The sequence below is a fragment of the Odocoileus virginianus genome, chromosome 24 (assembly GCF_023699985.2).
Source record: "Odocoileus virginianus isolate 20LAN1187 ecotype Illinois chromosome 24, Ovbor_1.2, whole genome shotgun sequence".
Taxonomy (NCBI): Eukaryota; Metazoa; Chordata; class Mammalia; order Artiodactyla; family Cervidae; genus Odocoileus; species Odocoileus virginianus.
The window spans coordinates 17,506,664-17,526,854 of record NC_069697.1 but is presented as its reverse complement, the minus strand read 5'-3'; the positions used below and the strand labels follow the sequence as shown (position 1 = coordinate 17,526,854).

The following is a 20,191-nucleotide window of genomic DNA, read 5'->3' as shown; positions in this document are numbered from 1 at the left end:
TTGTGTTTATCAGACGTCTCTAGCCTTTAAAAGGCAGTTTTTCTCTCAACCTCCTGCCAGGTTTAGTTTTGATTTGCCTGTTTCCCAGGGCCCTGGCTCCTCACTTGAATTGTCACATTGAGTGGCAGGTCCTCTTGAGGGTCTTTCCATCCTCTGCTGTATCAGCTTCGTGACCCATTTCACCTTTTTCCCTGATTCAGGGTTAAATGGACCACTTTAAACTTTATTGAAAGTCTCTACTTTTTTAACTTTGAAGGACTGACTACCCTTCAAATACAAAAGAAGTGAAAAGCAGGCACAGCACACTTGCAAAATGGGAACAGTGTGAATCTGTGGGCGAATAGCAAGTGAAATAAACACATTCTGATTCCCTTCAATTACAGATGACTGAATATCTCCTAACCCTGTGGCAATGTTTATAATTCAGTACAGATTGTATTGGGTTGGCCAAAATGTTCAGGCTTTTCAGTAAGTTGTAAGATGTTACAGAAAAATTCAAGCATTTGGGCCAACCCAACAATACCACTTCCTCATTATAATTTTTCAGACAGTAGGTAACTGGTGTTAACCAGTGTTATAGGTATTGATAATATATGTATCAAAAGCTTTTGCTTTTTTCATTGTGATAATGTATGTACATATCAGGCAAAATGCTTGGAGCATAGTAGGCACCCAAGAAATATTAGAAAATATTATGAGCATTGCTGTTAATTTTGATCATATTAACTGCAGTATTGTGCTGGAGGTGACTTTGTATTTATCAGACATCTCTTGGCTCTAAAAGGCAGTTTTTCTCTCAACCTCATGCCAGCTTTAGTTTTGATTGGCCTGTTTCCCAGGCCAATCATAATGAGTCATGATCTATAGTATGGAATATGAGAGAAAAAAAAACTATTAGATAATAGGGAAAAAAAAACAAAAAGAACAACTGATTACTATCAGAAGCTGATAGGGAATCAATTCATTATCTTGAAACTTATTGACTAAAGTAACTATGCATTTATGCTGCTTTTCCTGTTTGAACTGTACTTCCAGGTAACCAAATAATATATGGAAGTGTATTTTATAAATCATCCCAACTAATAAATGGAAATAGAATGTCATTGCCCTCTAAAGAAAGAATAGATTTACCAAGGGATCTAGCCTGAGTCTTATCAAGCCTTTGAATCCCGTTCCCAGTTTATATAAAATACAGAGAGTAACAGAACAGATTTAACTGTACCTGTACCTGGAGCACACAGTCCCTAAAATCCAGTCTGGTAGGGAATCTACATGTCAGATGGCCTGAGCCTGTTAATAGACAAATTATAAAGAAAATAAAGCAAGGAAGTGGGGAATCTGCAGATTAAATGGGTAAGATAAAGTTTTAGTTTCTAGGGATGCATATTTGAAAGGTAAAACCATAAAAACATGCAGATTACTATAGTGGTCAGGATGGTGGCTGTTACGGGGGAAGGTGCATGCAAGGCACTAGTTCTTGACCTGGTGCAGGTCACAAGGGTGTTTTTCTCATGAGAATTCATTGACACTTTTTAGTGTGCAATTTCCTGAATCTAGTTTATAGTGAAGTTTAAAAAAAAGACTGAAGTGACCGGTAATCACAATTTAAAAGGAGTTGTGTGTGTGTGTTTAGTCATATACTCACTTACTAGCCGAAGGAGTAGGAATAGCTAAGATTCATAAAGTCCTGTTGTGCCAGGCACTAGCTTAAGCATTTTACATGCCTGATTTCATTCAGTCTTCCTACCAACCCTATGAGGTGCTGTTGTCATCTTCTGGGTGCAGAAATGAGTGGCAGTCATTATATTTTCAAAGTAAGCTAGGTATCCAGCTGTCTAGGGTAATATAGACATGGCCCGTCATGGGTTGGTTGTGGCTGAATGACCAGCGATGCCATTTAGGTAGTAGTGGGGCATGTGGCATTCCGTCCCACCTCCCCTATTCCACATTACCTGGGACACTATTTAACATGCCTCATGTGGTCTCTTCTCTGGCATTGATGCTTTAGAAGATCAGACTTTAGAATTGTCCACAGAGGCTTGATCATTTACTCCTTTTTCCTTAAATGCTTCCTCTTTTTCCCCTTTCCTCAAACGGCCTGGCCGTGCTTTGCCCTGTGGTGGGGTGCAGAAACGGAGCAAGTTCTGGAGCTCATTTCTGAGCCAACCTCTTGGCAAAAGGGTAGGCATTACAGTTTTGAAAAAGATCAGTGCAGAGATTATCACCATCATCCTCACCACCAGATCACCAGGCACTGATGACTTTGTCCTCCTTTTTTGCAGACTGTTTCAATTTTGGAGCAGCGACTGACTTTGACAGAGGATAAGCTGAAAGACTGCCTTGAAAATCAGCAAAAGCTTTTCAATATGATCCAACAGAAAATTTGAACAGAAAAATATGAGCAGAAGCATGAGAAATAAACACATGTACATATACTCAGGAAGGTAGTACCAGATGCTTCATGCAATGCAACCATGTGCTAATTGTCATGGCATTTCTTAAAAGGGTGAGCAAAAGAACAAAAGGCAGAAAAGGCATAATTAAGGACCAGTTTAAACATACCAATCAATGTCTAGGACTAATTCAAATCATCACTATTTATGGTTCCAGTAATAAAGTGATAAGCATTCAAGTGGCTCTATATCCACCCCCCCCCCCCATATTATTTTTAAATGTCAGTTTTCGTTAATAGCTCAAGTCTTGCCAGGAAAATAACCAAATCTTTGGATTTCATTGTTATTTCAAATTGACCGTATTCGGGCAATTCCTTCAACAATTAGTGTACTTCTTTAGTGAACAGTACCCATAGGGTGAAACAATTCACTTACCTCTAAAATGGCATTTTATGTGCAGAGAATGAATTAATGATCTGACTTGTATTTCTCAGTTAAAAAAATTTACTCTTTCTTACCTATGCCATTTGATGAAAAGATGATCTCACAAACTCTCAAACCACAGAATTTCCACAGCAAGAATACACTTATTTTAATTAGCAACAGCACATACAGGACATATGGCAGGGATTTTGATTTAATTTATGGCATACATTGCTTATTCTTTGTCCAACCTGGAAGAAAATGAAGAGTTAGAAATATGTAAAGTACACGTATCTTCTTCTGTAGATGAAGGCACTGAATGTTTTCAGTTATATCCAAACTTGTGATATCAGTTTATGAGGATTAAATTAGTGCAGAATCCTCAAAACCCAGAACCATGCAACAGCAGCACTTAAAAATATACACACATGTGTGTTCACATGCTTCAGGAATGTTTAGGGTGATTTTGGTACCTGGATATAAGGACTTTAAAAGAATATTTATTTGCATCATTGTCTACCTCCTTCTTTTAATTGTGATTTGAAACAAAATGAAAATGAGTAAAACATTCTAAATGATCTTGGTTATAATTTAAGGATTTTATCTTAAACAAAATAGGAGATTAAATTGGAAAAAAAAATGAATTTAGCTTGCATTTCTGTTAACCTATATCAAAACCAGAAGGTGGGAGAAGACAGTCCACATTTATGATGCCTGCAGGCATACCATGGGGAAAATACTATGTTTTGGAAAAGAAAAATGTCCTATTTCCGTACGGGTCTATATTGAGAAATTTCTCAAAGTGATTTCAGTTGTATTTATGAGGTGGTTTTGTTTTATCATCTCGTGTATTTTAAGTGCCTTTTTATACAATACTAAGTAGGAACTTCTAGACCATTTCAAGAGTTTGTAAGACTAAGTGGCATTGTATTTTTTATAACCTCATTGAGAAGACTAAGAAATGAAATGTCATACCAATTTTTGTTTACTTTTTTATTCTTCAAACAATAAAGACATTTTGCCTTTTAAAAAAAAGTTGTTTCCTTTTAAATGATTAAAATCTAGAAATAGTACTAAATTTCTTATCTAGCTCACTCAACTTTAACCTTCATAACAACCTTCTGGACTACTTTGTCAAAACAGTTCTGGTGCTTTTCCCCGGGTTTATGATTCACTAGGTCTGGTCTGGCAGGGCCCAATAATTTGCATCTCTAACAAGCTCACAGGAGATTTGGTGCTACTGGCCTCAGGCCGACAGTTTAGAAACTATTGACCAGTTGTAACCACTTCCTGCAACATGGTGTTGCCACATACTTTTATAGTCATAGACCTTTTTAAAAGTGATATAAAAACAGTGATGACAGAAGTTTAAAAGCCTTAAAACTTTTTCAGGAGGGATATTTTATAATCCTCCTTCCCTCCCCTGCACCTTTGTTTATGCTTTTGAGGATTCTTTCCTTCAGATTCCAGCCTCTCCTTTGTCCTAGCTGCCCATTCGCTGCATGAGCAACATCTCCACTTGGAAGACCTGGCAGGCCATCTCTGAATGTGCCCAAAGCCAGTCCCTACTGTACCGTCAGCCACCAGCCGGCTCCTCTGTCCCCTAGTGTCCGGACCTCCAACTCTCCTTCAAGGCACTCGGGTTGTAGTTTTCCTTGAGTCCTTGATCCTACACTCCACTCCCATTCCTTCAGCAAATCTTATGAAAACACATGAGAGACCTGATCATTTCTCACCCCTCCATCAGCCACCAAAACAGGCCACTGTTGTCTCTTCCCTGAATTACTGCGGTACCTCTTAACTGTCACCACCGTCATCTTTGCACAGCAGGCCAGAGTGGTTCTTGAAAAGCCGGATTTCAAACATGTGGCTCTTTTGGCTTCAAACCCTTCAGGGCTTCCCATCTTGGAGTAAAAGCCTAAGGCTTGACAGTGGTGCTGTGCTCCCCACCCCTTCATCTTAGACCTTCCCCTTTCCCCTGGGGGCCACACTTACTCACTGCCCTTGGTCACAGTGGCTTCTTTGCTTCCCCTTGTAGAAGCAAAACACCTCCCACCTGAGAGCACTGGCCTTACCATTTCCTTTGCCTGGAGCCCTGTCCCCAGGCTTCGCTCATAACATTCCAGCCCGGGTCACATGTTGCCTTTTCAGAGGTGCCCTTCCTAATCAGCCTATGTGAAATAGTAACCCTCCATTCACTCCCTGCCTAGCCCTGGTACAACAAGATTGCAACACCTTTCCAGTTCTGCCTCTTCCACGGTGAACTAACCTTCTCAAAAAGTAAGCACTGTCACCTCTAGATTCCCAAACTAGCACAATTCATAGGAGAAGCTCAACAGATAGGTATCCCAAAAAATGCTCAACCCAAAAGTTGAGAATATTTTATTCAGTGTACTTACTGAGGATTTAAGCCCGAGATATAGCCTCTCAGATAACTCTAAGGGACTTTTTCTAAAGAGGTAAGACAGGAGCCAGGATAAATAGAAGTTTTGCAAATAAAACAATATAACAAAACAAAGACAAACTAGGTAGTCAGAACATTAAAAGATTACCATTAAAGAAAACCAGGTATCTCAAGCTAATGAATTTTAGCACTTTTCTACATAGAAGATGCAAGAGTCTGGTCTTATTGAAATTATTCCTTTGATATGCATCTTCACTATCTAGTACCGGTATCCTGTTTTTTCTCCATTCTGAATTCAGGGTGCCCAATCGAGGGTGGGTGTAGTGACCACAACATTCTCTGTTTAGTGAAATGCTAGGAACATTCTATGTCTACAATATTCTATGTCTCTCAGTCATAAATTCAAGCATTTGGAAGGCATTTAATGATCAATTTCGTCCCACATCACTAGGAAGTTTCACTCCTAGATCGGCTGGAGACTGTGTGATAGGCTATTCAGTCTACACAGACATACTTTGAAATCTCATAGCTTTACTGTAAGAGTTATGAATTTGGTGTTACAATATACTTAGATATAAACTTATAAAGTAAGTTTATAAACAATATAAACTTATAGTATAAACTTATATGCTGAGTTGCTTCAGTCATGTCCGACTCTTTGCGACCCCATATAGCCCACCAGCCTCCTCTGTCTGTGGGTTTCTCCTGGCAAGAATACTGGAGTTGGTTGCCAGGCCCTCCTCCAGGGGATCCTCCCAACCCAGGGATCAAAACTGTGTCTCCTGCACTGCAGACAGATTCTTTGCTGCTGAGCCGCCGGTGAAGCCCATAAACAGTATAAACAGTTTATAAATAATAGCTGGAATAAGTTAAATTTGCTTGCCTAGAGGACTAGGGCTTCACTCCTTTTGGAAAAGACATAAGATTTTTACTTGCCCTTGATAAACCCTTATGGAGAATATGAATTAGATTCCAGGCAAAGGAGCCTTTCCAACTGTTGGAGTTTTTAAAGGTTACTTTTCCACTTTTTCTCTCCTTGTTGTCAGTTTCTATCTGATTATTTAGGCTCAGTCTCAGGTCATTGTGGGCTATAGCTAAGTTTCTGATTTGTAGAGATATGCAAGAGAAAGATGGGCTTCCATGGTGGCTCAGATGGTAAAGAATCTGCCCTCGATACGGGAGACCTGGGTTTGATCCCTGGGTTGGGAAGATCTGGAGGAGGGCATGGCAACTTTCAGGATTCTTGCCTGGGGAGAGAAAGATAGTTGCTTTTAATTCTCCAAAGAACCCGTGTGCCTCCCAAATGATATTAAAAGATGGATTTTGCCCAACTATATTTTCTTTCATTTGATCTTTTAAAATAAATGAGAAGATTTCCAACTAAACTGAAATTCAAGACTTCTATGTTCTAGAATTTCAGGGTTAATATATCAGGCCTTCAGAAGCTTGCACAAGGCATTCAACAAAGGCCCTCTTTCAGAGTGCAAGGCTAGACCCAGAGTAAAGTTTCTTTTGTTTTAAGTTAGCCCCTAAATATTAGCTCCCAGTTTTTACTTTATATTGCACAGTTTCAGATAACCCCATTGGTTTCCTTTAGTGTGTTAATTAGTGTATCTCCTGAGGGACAGATTCATATGCCCTGCCTTATAATACCAAGCAAGGGAAGCATTCTGGAGAAGGGCATGGCAACCCACTCCAGTATACTTACCTGGAGAATCCACATGGACAGAGGAGCCTAGTGGGCTACAGTCCATGGGGTCACAAACAGTCGGACATGACTGAGTGTCTAAGCACAGCACAGTTCGCATTCCCCAGCAAGACCAAGTGTTTTTTCGACAATTTACTTAGGCAAACCAACTTCAATAAAAGCTATTTAAATATACCAATTTTTATAAAATTTCATCTCAGTTCTACCAACTTTTACGCCGTTAGCTTTCAGTCTCCGTTGTTGTTCAGTTGCTAAGTCATGTCTGACTCTTTTATGACCCTGTGGATTGCAGTCCACCAGACTCCTCTGTCCATGGGCTTTCCCAGACAAGAATACTGGAGTGCCATTTCCTGCTCCAGAGGATCTTCCTGAGCCAGGAATCGAACCTTTGTCTCCTAATTGGCAGGAAGATTCTTTACTGCTGAACCACCAGGGAAGCTCCTTTTAGTCTACATTAGGACTGAATAAAAAAGCCTTGCTTTTACAAGGAGTCCTAGAAGCTTTCTTTTCATCTCTGACCATTCATCTGTTTTTGTATAAAAGGTTCTGGGGCCCCCAGCTAGGGGGTTGAACCAAGAGACTCAGGCCCTTTTATCAATCTTTTAACTTGATTTTGACTAGTCCTAACTGTTGCACCAAGTAACTATTCATCAAATATCTCAGTGTAATTTTCTCCCAAACTTTGATCTGGGATAAATAGAATAAACTTATTGGGGTGCTTTAATGTCGGGAACTGAAAAGGAGGGTCTCTTGGGCCCATCCAACCTTGGAAAATACTTTCAAAGCACTTATCTAATAAAGGAATCCCATCTAAAATAGGAATAAAACAATTGAAGCCCAACAGTATAAAAGCAAACACCCAGGACTTCCCTGGTGGTCCAGTGGTTGAGAATCTGCCTGCCAATGCAGGGGACATGGGTTTGATCCCTGATCCAGGAAGATCCCACATGCCTCGGAGCAATGAAGCCCAGGCACCACAATTGCCGAGCCTGGGCTCTAGGGCCCGTGCTCTGCAACAAGAGAAGCCACGGCAAGGAGAAGCCCACACGCCACAACTGAGAGTAGCCCCTGCTCACTGCAACTAGGGGAACACTGTGCAGCAAAAAAGACCCCGTAAAACAAAAATAAAGAAAGAAACCAACTGAAAACACCAAAGATAAATTCAGGCTCAATAAGCATATAACAGGATCTTCAACATCATAGGTCACTAGAAAGTTGCAAGTTAAAACAAGGAGAGATGACTACGTACCTGTTCGGAGGACTAAAATGCAAACACTGTGGACACCAAAGCTGGTAACCATGTGAAGCAACAGGAGCTCCGTGATAAGAATACAGAACGGTGCAGCCACTTTGCAAGACAGTTGGACAGTTTGTTACAAAAATAAACATACAAATTACAGTGCTGTCCGACCATCAGTTATCTTTGGTTGTTTAACTAAATAGATTGAAAATGTGCTCACACAATAACCTGCACATGAATGATTATAGCATCTTTATTCATAATTGCCAGAACTTGGAAACCAACAAGATGTCTTTCAGGGATGATTTGTTTAATAAAACTGTGATCCATCCAGACAATGGAATATTATTCACTGTTAAAAAGAAATGAGCTACCAGTCATAAAAAGATATGGAGGAATCTTAAATGTATATCACTAAGGGAAAGATGACCATCTGAAAAGGCCCCTAAGTTGTTTGCAACTCTGGTATTAATTTCTTTAAGTGCAAGAAATATTGAAAATACTATCATATACTATAATGGAAACATATAAACATGAGGTTCTAGACACTTAAGCACCTGGACAGAAACCATATCTACCATGTAGCTTTCATAACTGATTCAAAAGACTTCTGGGAGATAAGGAGGGAGGAAAAAAGGGGAGAGAAGATGAGACAGAAATGCACAGATGCTAAGAACATATTAAACATGGGAAAGCCAAAGTGGAATAAACCCACTCAAGTGATACGTGTTCTTCTTACTCTCACAGAGGTAGGCAAACTTGATATCATTATTCACTCAACACTTGATTGCCTGGTAAAATAAACAGCAAGAATGCTAAATGCAGGACCACCCACATGTTGGATGCCTTTTGGTACCTTTACCAGACCAAACCCTGCAGAGTACAGGGGGGGTGGTGTCAGGGACACCAAAACAAAATGAATATCCATGTTCATGGTTTACAGTGAAGGGAACACACAGGGGAACCCACCTTTCTGCATTCTGGGTCAGGACCCTAGAAGGGGAGCTATAGGGAAAGGCAGTCATGATTGAAGAGAAGACTTCTTAGAGATGATGTGGTTTTTGTTCCACACATGCCTAGAAGAATCCAGTATGTCTCCATCTCATATGCAAATGAATTAATCTTCCAAGGCATGCTTCTCTGTGATACACATGGGTGGTGTCACCCAAATGAACTCTGAAGTGGGAAATTTGAACCCAAAATCATAAGTTGCCATTCATGAACACATCAACCCCATTCCAAAACCTGTCATTTTACAGCAAGAATTAAAACAATGTCTCCAACATGAGTTCATAACTCAGTTCAGTTCAGTCACTCAGCCATATGCAACTCTTTGTGACCCCATGGGCTGCAGCATGCCAGGCTTCCTCATCCATCACTATCTCCCAGAGTTTTCTCAAACTCATGTCCATAGACTCAGCGATGCCATCCAACCACTTCATCTTCTGTCATCCCCTTCTCCTCCTGCCTTCAATGTTCCCCAACATCAGGGTCTTTTCCAATGAATCAGTTCTTCACATCAGGTGGCCAAAGTATTAGAGCTTCAGCTTTAGCATCAGTCCTCCCAAAGAATATTCAGGACTGATTTCCTTTAGGAAGGACTGGTTGGATCTCCTTGCAGTCCAAGGGACTCTCAAGAGTCTTCTCCAACACCACAGTTCAAGAGCATTAATTCTTCAGTGCTCAGCTTTCTTTATGGTCCAACTCTCACGTCCATACATGACTACTGGAAAATCCATAGCTTTGACTAGACAGACCTTTGTCAGCAAAGTAATGTCTCTGCTTTTTAATAAGCTGTCTAGGTTGGTCAAAGCTTTCCTTCCAAGGAGCAAGCGTCTTTTAATTTCATGGCTGCAGTCACCATCTGCAGTGATTTCAGAGCCCCCAAAAATAAAGTCAGCCACTGTTTCCACTGTTTCCCCATCTATTTGCCATGAAGTGATGGGACTGGATGTCATGATCTTTGTTTTTTGAATGTTAAGTTTTAAGACAGCCTTTTCACTCTCCTTTTTCACCTTTATCAAGAGGCTCTTCAGTTCCTCTTTGACTTTCTGCCATAAGGGTGGTGTTATCTGCATATCTGAGGTTATTGATATTTCTCCTGGCAATCTTGATTCCAGTTTGTGCTTCATCCAGCCCAGCATTTCACATGATGTACTCTAAATAGAAGTTAAATAAGCAGGGTGACAATATAGTCTTGACCTACTCCTTTCCCGATTAGGAACCAATCCATTGTTCCATGTCTATTTCTAACTGTTGCTTCTTGACCTGCATATAGCTTTCTCGGGAGGCAGGTAAGGTGTTCCGGTATTCCCATCTCTTTAAGGATTTTCCATAGTTATTTTGTGATACACCCAGTCAAAGGCTTTGGCATAGTCAATAAAGCAGAAGTAGATGTTTCTCTGGAACTCTCTTGTTTTTTCGATGATCCAAATCCAAATCCAGCTCGAACATCTGGAATTTCACGGTTCAGGTACTGTTGAAGCCGGGTTTGGAGAATTTTGAGCATTACTTTGCTAGCATATGAGACAAGTGCAATTGTGCAATAATTTGAACATTCTTTGGCATTGCTCTTGTTTGGAATTGGAATGAAAACTGACCTTTTCCAATCCTGTAGCCACTGCTGAGTTTTCCAAATTTGCTGGCATACTGAGTGCAGCACTTTTACAGTGTCATCTTTTAGACTTGAAACAGCTCAGCTGGAATTCCATCACCTCCACTAGCTTTGTTCGTAATGATGCTTCCTAAGGCCCACTTGACTTTGGACTCCAGGATGTCTGGCTCTAGGTGAGTGATCACACCATTATGGTCATCTGGGTTAAGGTCTTTTTAGTATAGTTCTTCTGCGTATTCTTGCCACCTTTTCTTAATATCTTCTGCTTCTCTTAGGTATATACCGTTTCTGTCCTCATTCAAAGTCACCCAATTTTGGAGAATGCAACTTAGAGGAAATGGCAAGTTGTTGAATTAACATCATCCATTAAGAGGGGAATCCGCACTGGCTCAGTGGTAAAGAATCCTCCTGCAATGCAGGAGATGCAGGTTTGATTCTTGAGTGGAGAAGACCCTCTGGAGAAGGAAATGGTAACCCACTCCAGTATTCTTGCCTGGGAAATACCATAGACAGAGGAGCCTGGCGGGCTACAATGCATGGGGTCCTGAGAGTCAGATGTGACTAAACCACCACCACCACCATTCTGAAGGGGCTTGCTTCCAGGTGCTTGCAGTACCAAAATCTCAGGGTCCTTACTGTGGTCACCAAGAAGCTCAGTCCCTGATATCTAATCCTTAACAAGACAATCAGATATAGAGGGTCCTGGACACTGAAGACCAGAGCAAAAGGACAAATAGCTGAACCAGGCCTCTCCCCTAGGCACGGAGAACCTCAGCAGCCAAGATCTTTCCTACTGACTCCAAAATCCTGCCAGTGGGACTTCCACCTACGATCTACCCAGGACTGTGGAACAAACCCAGCCAACACGCATGCTAAGCCACTTCAGTCCTGTCGGATCCTTTGAAACCCCATGGATTGTAGCCCTCCAGGCTCATCTGTCCATGAGAGTCTCCAGGCAAGAATACCGGAGAGGGCTGCCATGCTCTCCTCCAGGGGATCTTCCCAACCCAGGGATCAAACCAGTGTCTCTTCTGTCTCCTGTGAATCAGGCAGATTCTTTACCACTAGCGCCATCTGGGAAGCTCCATGGACCAACCTAGAGCCAGGTACATTTCCATAATGAGGTTACTCACCGAAAGGTGTCATTCTACCCAAACCCCAAACCAAGCTCAAGTGATGGCTGGTGCTGGAAGCAAGGGACCCAAGGCCACGGGTGCTCATACACCGGCTCTTGGTGCCCGCAGGGACCATGATCCTTGGGCAAAGGTCCCTCGGGGTGCCCTCCCGCTGGCTTCCAAACTGGTCACCAAACCCAGTTCGTCTTGCCAGATACACAGCCAGCCCAGATGCAGATGGTAGAACTGGAGAGAGGGTTTCCTTGGAGAAAGCCAGGCGAGGAGACAGGACAGGCTTCAGCCCTGCCTCAGAGAAGGCACTGATAGATCAGGATAAAGCCGCTGGGCGGGCTGAGGCATGGGCCGCGTGAGGAGGGCGGGCAAAGGTAATTGGCAAAAGGCGCTGGGAAAGTGCCCTTCTGCACAGGCTCCAGGTCCCTAAACGTTCACAATAGACCGGCCCACAAAGGGCGCAGGCCCGGTTCAGGGGTCTGGCGTTCTATTCAGTCTCGCTTGCTGAGCGCCAGCTAGACACAGCTGAGGCTCCAAGTTCCTGGAAAGTAATTCCTCCAGGAAACAGCTCATTGGTTAGGCTCTGTGCTGATTGGAGAACCTGAACTCTTCACGACTCTAATTCCTGAGGGCAAGTGGAGTGGATCTAACCCTTGGGTTCAGCCCCTCATCTTTGGATGTTCTTTCCTCAGGAGGGAAAAGGGCTAGGTCAGCTCTGGGTACTTCCTGCGGATAAGAGCTGGACTGGACAGGGCTGGAGGAATGACCTGGTTAGTGCTCCTTTGAGACTAGTTTTGGATTTCTGGTTTCAAATTCACCTTTGGATCCCAAGAAATAAATCCCACCTATGTGCCAGATGTCAGAGCAGCTGTAGGCCCAAGATCTGAAGCTATAACATGTACCCTTGAGGGCACACAGAATGCCAGCCATGGGGAACACTTAGGATTTTTAGGGGGTGTACCCTGTGATCAAGAGAGGTGTGTACATGATCAAGGGGGAACGGTGCATGTGACCCAAGATGGGGCACGTGAACAAAAGGGGGTGTGCAGGTGAACATGGGGGGTGTGCGTATGATCGAGGGGGGCCACCCACCTGATCCATGCATGCGAGGCTTTGTAGGTGAGGCTGGGATTGGTGGAGCAGGTGATGTAGAAAGTCAAGAGAAACAGTCATCCGAGTGGCCTGACCACAGTCCACCCCTGCTCGTACTACGCATAACCCTTATGATCTTGGTCTGCCCCTCATCCTTGATAGCACTGGAATCAGGTATGGAAAAGTGCCCTTCAGCCAAATACCACAACTGTAGTACAGACAACAGCAGCGAGAGTGTCAAGAGTCCAACAGGTGGGTAGACTTTGGAGCCAGGTGCTTTATTGGATCACCCTTTCATGGAAGTCCAAAGGATGATAGTAGTACATTGCTGTCAACCCAGCAATTAAGCCCATTTCTTGGTGAGGCCACGGTCGTCGCCCAGGCCACAGGCAGATTCCCTCTGTTCAGACTAAGGAAGAAACATAAAATGTTGAACAGGCACAGTACAGGGAAGGTCATGACCGCTAGGCAAAATGCAAGCAGTAACAGCATTCTGAGATCATGGCGCCCTTGCCTGTGACTTCCCTCCTGGCCTTCAGGAACATTCGGCCTGTCCACCATCCATCGCCCCTGCAGCAAGGACTCAGGCAGGCTTTTTGGAAAGTCTCCCACCTGGTGGAAAGCATCATAGACTGCACATAGCCGCTGTTCCATCTGCTCCATCACTCTGTGTCGTTGCTCTGCACCCTTCCACAGCTGGGACTAGAGCCCCAAGGGTATTCTTTTTATTTTGCTGTTGCCTCGGGCCCCTATCAAACCCTTCCGGGTAACTGCTGCTGCTGCTGCTGCTAAGTCTCTTCAGTCATGTCCGACTCTGTGTGACCCCATAGACGGCAGCCCACCAGGCTCCCCCGTCCCTGGGATTCTCCAGGCAAGAACACTGGAGTGGGTTGCCATTTCCTTCTCCAATGCAGGAAAGTGAAAAGTGAAAGTGAAGTCACTCAGTCATGTCCAACTCTTAGCGACCCCATGGACAAGCTCCTCCATCCATGGGATTTTCCAGGCAAGAGTACTGGAATGGGTTGCCATTGCCTTCTCTGGGTAATTGGCAGCACCTAATTCACAAGCCTATTCCTGAGTTAATATCCCTAAAACCTGTGTCTACAATTGTCTAGGGGTGGTGGGTGGGGGTATCCCTGTATTCTGTATATAATCGGGGTTCTTAATTCATCTGTATTCACCAGCCATCCTCATGCAGTCAGGAACGTGGGGCTGTTAGTATATCCTGGAAAGAGACTGAGGTTAGGAGGAATATCAATACAATGGAAGAGAAAGATTTCTCTCATGGTACTCAGCTGTCACTGGGCCGCACATGCTAGTGGATAGATGGTTCGAGGTTATCTCCTCAACTATCGGGTCCCAGATACCAGAGGATGGCTACCCTGGGGTTACCTCCACAACATTCCATTCCCTGTCCTTACTTGCCGACATCATGCACTCAGAGGAGTGTCTGAGGCCCAGCAGTTGCTGGGCTGCACCCTGCCGCCTGCAAGCCTTGCACTTGCCCAGCCTGGAGACTCAAGAAAGAGTCCAGAGACAGCCATGGAGACAGCCATGGAGACATCAGTGATTTATCGGACAGGGGAGCCTGCACACCCAAGGCAAGGGGTCCTGGTGCAGTCAGGACGTGGCAGAAGGAGGCTACCATTTCTAGGGGGAATGATTCCCCCTTCTTGGCTTATCGGTTACCAGGGAAACCAGCAGCTGAGCCACATCCTCATCAGGAGGGCTGATGTTTCCTTTTAATAAACTAGTGGGTGGAGACGTTCTGGCCTAAGGATTAGAACAAGTACTAGCTAGGGCGGAGGAAAGATGTTCATGTGCATGGGGTGTTGGGGAGGCAGGGACTGATGGAACAGAGGGTATACAGAGAGCAAGAGAACAGCCATCTTGAGTATCCTGACCATACAACAGGGTTGGAAGATAAACCGTCTGCCCCTGGGTAGAAATATTTGGCTGCTAAGGAAAAAATTTAAATATTTGGAGGGTACTGACAAATAATTTTGCTCAACTCATGAGCAAATTTAATGATAAAAACAGATAGGTCTGTACTAGATAAGTGGAATTACATCAATGCACTCACTCTATGCTTCATTTTCCCTCATGGCTTATATAACATGCTGTCTTAGCAAGTCACAAGATCTTAGACTTCATGCACCAGAGGATTTATGAATGTACATTGAATCTAGGAACACAGTGTAATTGCCAGGCTGTCCTCTATAAGCCCCAGCTGTGACTCAGCCAGATAACACAATGGTAACCTGGCCTTACTAGGAAAATAGGTCAATGGCTTGCCAAGAGGCAGAGGTTAATGGGGGGTGGAAATGGTGTTTATAACTACTTTTTTGTTTGCAAAGTCCATCAGTTGCATTTTCTTTTGGGCCAAATCTCAAGCATGTTTCTATTAATATTAAAAAATAAAGCCTCTGATTTGAAATTCTTCTCATAATAAGGTAGATTTCACAACCAAAAGCAGTAGAAGAAATAACTCACTCACCTTATACTTCTAAGTTTATAAAGTACAAGAATAGAAAAAATTGGCAGAAATGCAATACATAATGTAATTAGGAATATCAACTGTTCATAAGTAGAATTTGGTTAATCTACATGACACAAAGTGATACAAAATTAATACAGCAGATTTAACATATGTGTGAAAAACTGTATGGAAATATAACTAAGTTTGCTTTTTTTGCCCAAGTGTATTTTATACAAATATTGACCACATACTGTAACACATAAGTAAGTCACAACTGTGTATTCCATATATCCAGAGAGTAAATCATAAAATTAGATTTACTAATCAAAAAATATGAAAAAGAAAACTTTACTGAATAATATTCAGGCCAGACAGTAAACTCCCAAATGTAGCGAAGAATATTTTTAAATGCAAGTAGATATGCGATATGTCAAATTAAATGAGATATAGTCAAAATAATGAAAGTATGAACCAAGCGTCTCCCTAAAAATGTAAAGAGTGATCATAATAAGTAAAAGGAAAATATAACAAAGTTACATAAGGAAATGTGAAAAAAATAGTTGGCTCTTTGAAAATGCTGAGGTTAATCATTGACCAAAAGAGAATAAAACTTGTTTTACTTCAAAAGTAATTAATAAAAACACAGTTACTTTAGGGCTTCAAGAGTAATTAATAAACATGCGGTTACTTTAAAATTGTTCATTCAGGTTACCACTACTGAACATTTTTAATGTAAATGTCAGGCATCAGTCAGAATGTAAAATTTTGAGAGATCTGATAGAAATGTGATATATGTTGTTTATTTCAAGGTTTTTTCAGTGGCTCTTGAATAACAGCTACGTATGTACTTTTTATCTAGCTTTGTGTTAACAGGAGACGGATATGTCAGGCTAGCATTAGTAGCTGCTTTGACACAAATCCTTTTCTTTTACTGTCATATCCTAATCCTTCTGCAGACTCCAGGCTTGGAATAAGAGATGTGAGGAGGAGCAGTCACTGGCCTTCTGTGAACAGGAAACTCACACTTGCATGTCATTCTTTGAACAGAAGCTTCCCAGGTCTGTCATTAAGAACATTAATCATCCGTCTTAGTCTTCCACCTCCGATCCTTTCAGTGACTCAAAACCAGGACATGGCAGGATGGGAATAGCACCTATCCATTGCGTGTGTGTGTGTGTGTTTAAAATTTTATTCTAAATTATCTTTTTTGTTTTTGAATGCTCTTCCATTTCCTTTTATTTTTTTTGTTGGAATAAACTTGCTTTACGTTGTTCCTTTAGTTTCTGCTGTGGTGCTGGATTAGTCCCTAAGTCGTGTCCGACTCTTCTGCAAGCCCATGGTCTGTAGCCCACCAGGCCCCTCTGTCCATGGGATTCTCCAGGCAAGAGTACTGGAGTGGGTTGCTGTTTTCTCCTCCAAGGGATCTTCCTGACCCAGGGATCGAACCCAGGTCTCGTGCATTGCAGGCTGATTCTTTTTTTTTTTTAACACTTTTTTATTTGGCTGCACTGGGCCCTAGCTGCAGCATGCAGGATCTTTCGTTGTGGCACGTGGGGTCTAGTTCCCTGAGCAGGGATTGAACCTGGGCCCCCAGCACTGGGAGTGAGGAGTCTTAGCCCCTGGACCACCAGGGAAGTCCCTACAGGCTGACTCTTTACCGACTGAGCCGCCAGGGAAGCCCCAGTTTCTAACAACATAAATCAGCCTTGTTGCAAGATGATTTCTTGTTAGCAAAATAAAATGGGTAAAAAGTTTTAAAAAGTAAAAAAAAAAAAAAACAAAGGCATGTAGCACATTCAGATGAGACACCTCCCTGCCTTACTCAAAAAACCAAGACTGTCTGTCCAAGATATTGGTGAGGCCAGATCAGAGGACAAGAAGCCTCACTGAGGCAAGGGATTGTGATCCTCTCTGCTGGATAGACAGGGGGAACCTTCCAAGATCGGGGCCAAGAGTTGCTTGTTGAATTGACTTCAGGATATTTTTGCATCTCATAATGCTAATGAAACACTATCGCTACCTTAGGTTGTTTCCTCAGCTTAATCCCCAAAGGAAATCCCTCTGCTTTTCAGAGATAAAAAGTTGGTAGAACAAAGAAAGTCAGGGGAAGCGCAGGGGCCTTTAGCTATAGAATTTCACTGAAGCCTTTCCAAGCCCCGAGGAGAGAACCCAAGGGTTATACTGTTTATTCCTACACCTGGATTAAATATCAAGGTCTGTGAGAAGATGAATCACTCAGAAACTCGACGTTCTTGTAGGGAGCTGTTGCTTTTTTAGAACTCTAATAACAACTGTGGCGAAGGCAAAAATCACATAGAAAGTTCAAAGTTTGTCAAATCTTCTCTCTGTCCTGCTCTCAGCTACTGAGAGTCTCAATCACGGAGCACGAAGGCCCGCGGTGACTGGTGACGTTGATCATTCATTGTCTCTCTGAAAAGGAGAGATTAAAGATGCAATATCAGGGCGAGAAGAGAACAAACTGCTTGCGGTGGTGGTTCTTTCTCAAGAGAACTCCTGTCTAAGACTTTCATCGTTTTTCATCTTCATTTTGTCCTTACCCTGAATGATTGAGACAAAAGACGCACGCCTTGATTTTAAACCACAAAAGTCATGAACATGAAACACACATATGAAAGGAGTCGTGGCCTAGCAGGGTCCCGACTCAGATGTTTCCCGTACAGCCCACATGTGTTCAAAGGAGCACATCAAAGCTCAGCTCCTACCCTGGGGTGTTTCGGAAACTGCAGTGGGAAGTAATTATCAATTACCATCAATGTAAAACACTAGAGATGATAAAATCGTAGACTGTATTTATTCACCATTAATATACACGTTCTATATTTTAGATGGATTGTAATAACCCAGTAGCGGTGTAGCCAAAATGTCTTATAAGCACCTCTTCTTACCACTCCTCTGTGATATACCTGTACATCTTTTTATCTGGTGTTGCTCAAGTTGACTACTAGTTTAGCCAGAGTTGCAGACTGCATTTAGCAGACATGTTTTGTTTGGCTTCTAAAGTACTTTGTTTTTCAGCTTAGGTGCCCGTGTTTTGTTGTTGTTCGGTCGCTAAGTCGTGTCTGACTTTGCGACCCCATGGGCTGCAGCATGCTCGGCTTCCCTGACCTCCACTATCCCCTGGATTTTGCCCAAATTCATGTCCATTGAGTCAGTGATATCATCCAACCATCTCATTCTCCACGGCCCCCTTCTCCTTTTGGCTTCAAACTTTGCCACCACCAAGGTCTTTTCCAATGATTTTGCAGATTCAGCTTCAGCATCAGACCTTCAGCATCAGCCCATGTTTAAAAAGTGAATAACTTCACATTAACATGCAGGTTTCTGACTTCCACTGAAAAATAAGAAGAACTGGTATTATATTAACGTCGTGTGGTACATATTGTGTATTGTATCTTACATTATTATATATCAGGCATTCAGTTCATTCGGAGGTAACCTCCAGTTCATGGGCCTGCTTGTCTTTGTGGTCCTGACCTTCTGTGTTGAGTCAGCATCTGGACTGTGTACTTGGGTGTCTCAAAGGCACAGCTCTCATGAGCTTGAAGACTTGGAAATGCGGGAACGAAGCAAACCCAATTCTCTTTTTTGAGGAAACAGGAAGCCAGTGAAGGATTAGTACCAGGGCCTGGGCCCCAAGCACGGTCATTTCACTCCTGAGCCAGCCCTCTTTCCACTGCCCCATGTTGCTTCCTTTGCCTTCTATAATATTTTATTTCAAAATTATAGCTGTATTTCAGAAACCATAGAGCTTTAAAACAACCATGTTAAATGAAAAAAGCAGGAAAAAATGCACACTGTACAGTGTGATTAAAACAGTGTTAAAATAGTACATTGAAAAATGACTTTCGGCAATGGCATTAGGAACATTTTTTCCCCACAAAGTTACTTAGTAATTATGTATTAACTTTTAGAATAAAATAAAGCTCCATTTTTAAAAAATATTCTAAACACAACGAAGCAGACGCTTTCCCTGGTCATGACCATCCACCTGCCTTGCCAGAAACTCACTTTCTTGCTTCTCTATAGCTCAGATTGGCCTGGTGCCTCCACCCTGACTAATGAGATGGGAGGGGAAGTCTGCTGGTGGCTCCATTATTTTCAGAACTTTCCGTCTTGAACACAGTTATGTGAAAATGCCAAGCAGAATTCTGGAGGCAGAGTTACAGATTCTAAACTCGAGTGGAAAACAAAAACAAAAGCGTAGACCTTTGGAACGCATCCAGCTTTAGATGCAGCATTCAGTAATATCCTACAGTTAATGCAGTTATTAGGTTTTCTATTGCTGTGGTTTAACTGATAAGTCACGTCCGACTCTTTTGCGACCCCTTGGAGTGTGGCCTGCCAGGCAAGAATGCTGGAGTGGGTTTCCACTTCCTTCTTCAGGGGATCTTCCTGACCCAGGGGTTGGAGCATCATCTCCTGCATTGGCAGGCAGGAGCCTTACCACTGAGCCATCTGGACTTGCAGTCAAAAACTGAATATACATAAAAACATTGACATATTTTTTCAGATACTTATTTTCCAAGTACTAGCTAAGTAAATTGAAATCAGTCAATACCTTTGTTTATCTTACCCAATGAAGATGGGTGGTCAGGAGATCAAAAGAAGACTCATCATGTTCCCCCCAAGACCAGAATCATCCTTTTGAGTTCATTCTTCATGAGCTTGGTTCTAACAATCCTTGGGTGCC

The 20,191-nt window shown here is 42.5% G+C and overlaps 1 protein-coding gene across 4 annotated transcripts in view; it reads left to right on the top strand.

Moving 5' to 3' along the window:
- The window catches only part of POC1B (POC1 centriolar protein B), a 100,022-nt gene extending 96,171 nt beyond the window's left edge, over nucleotides 1-3,851 (top strand). For all 4 annotated transcript variants that reach the window (XM_020882466.2, XM_020882468.2, XM_020882467.2 and 1 more), the window contains one exon: nucleotides 2,283-3,851. In XM_020882466.2, the coding sequence (XP_020738125.1) occupies nucleotides 2,283-2,387 (105 nt within the window). In that variant the 3' untranslated portion in view covers nucleotides 2,388-3,851. The remainder of the gene's footprint in view (nucleotides 1-2,282) is intronic.
- The last annotated feature ends 16,340 nt before the right edge of the window (nucleotides 3,852-20,191 follow it).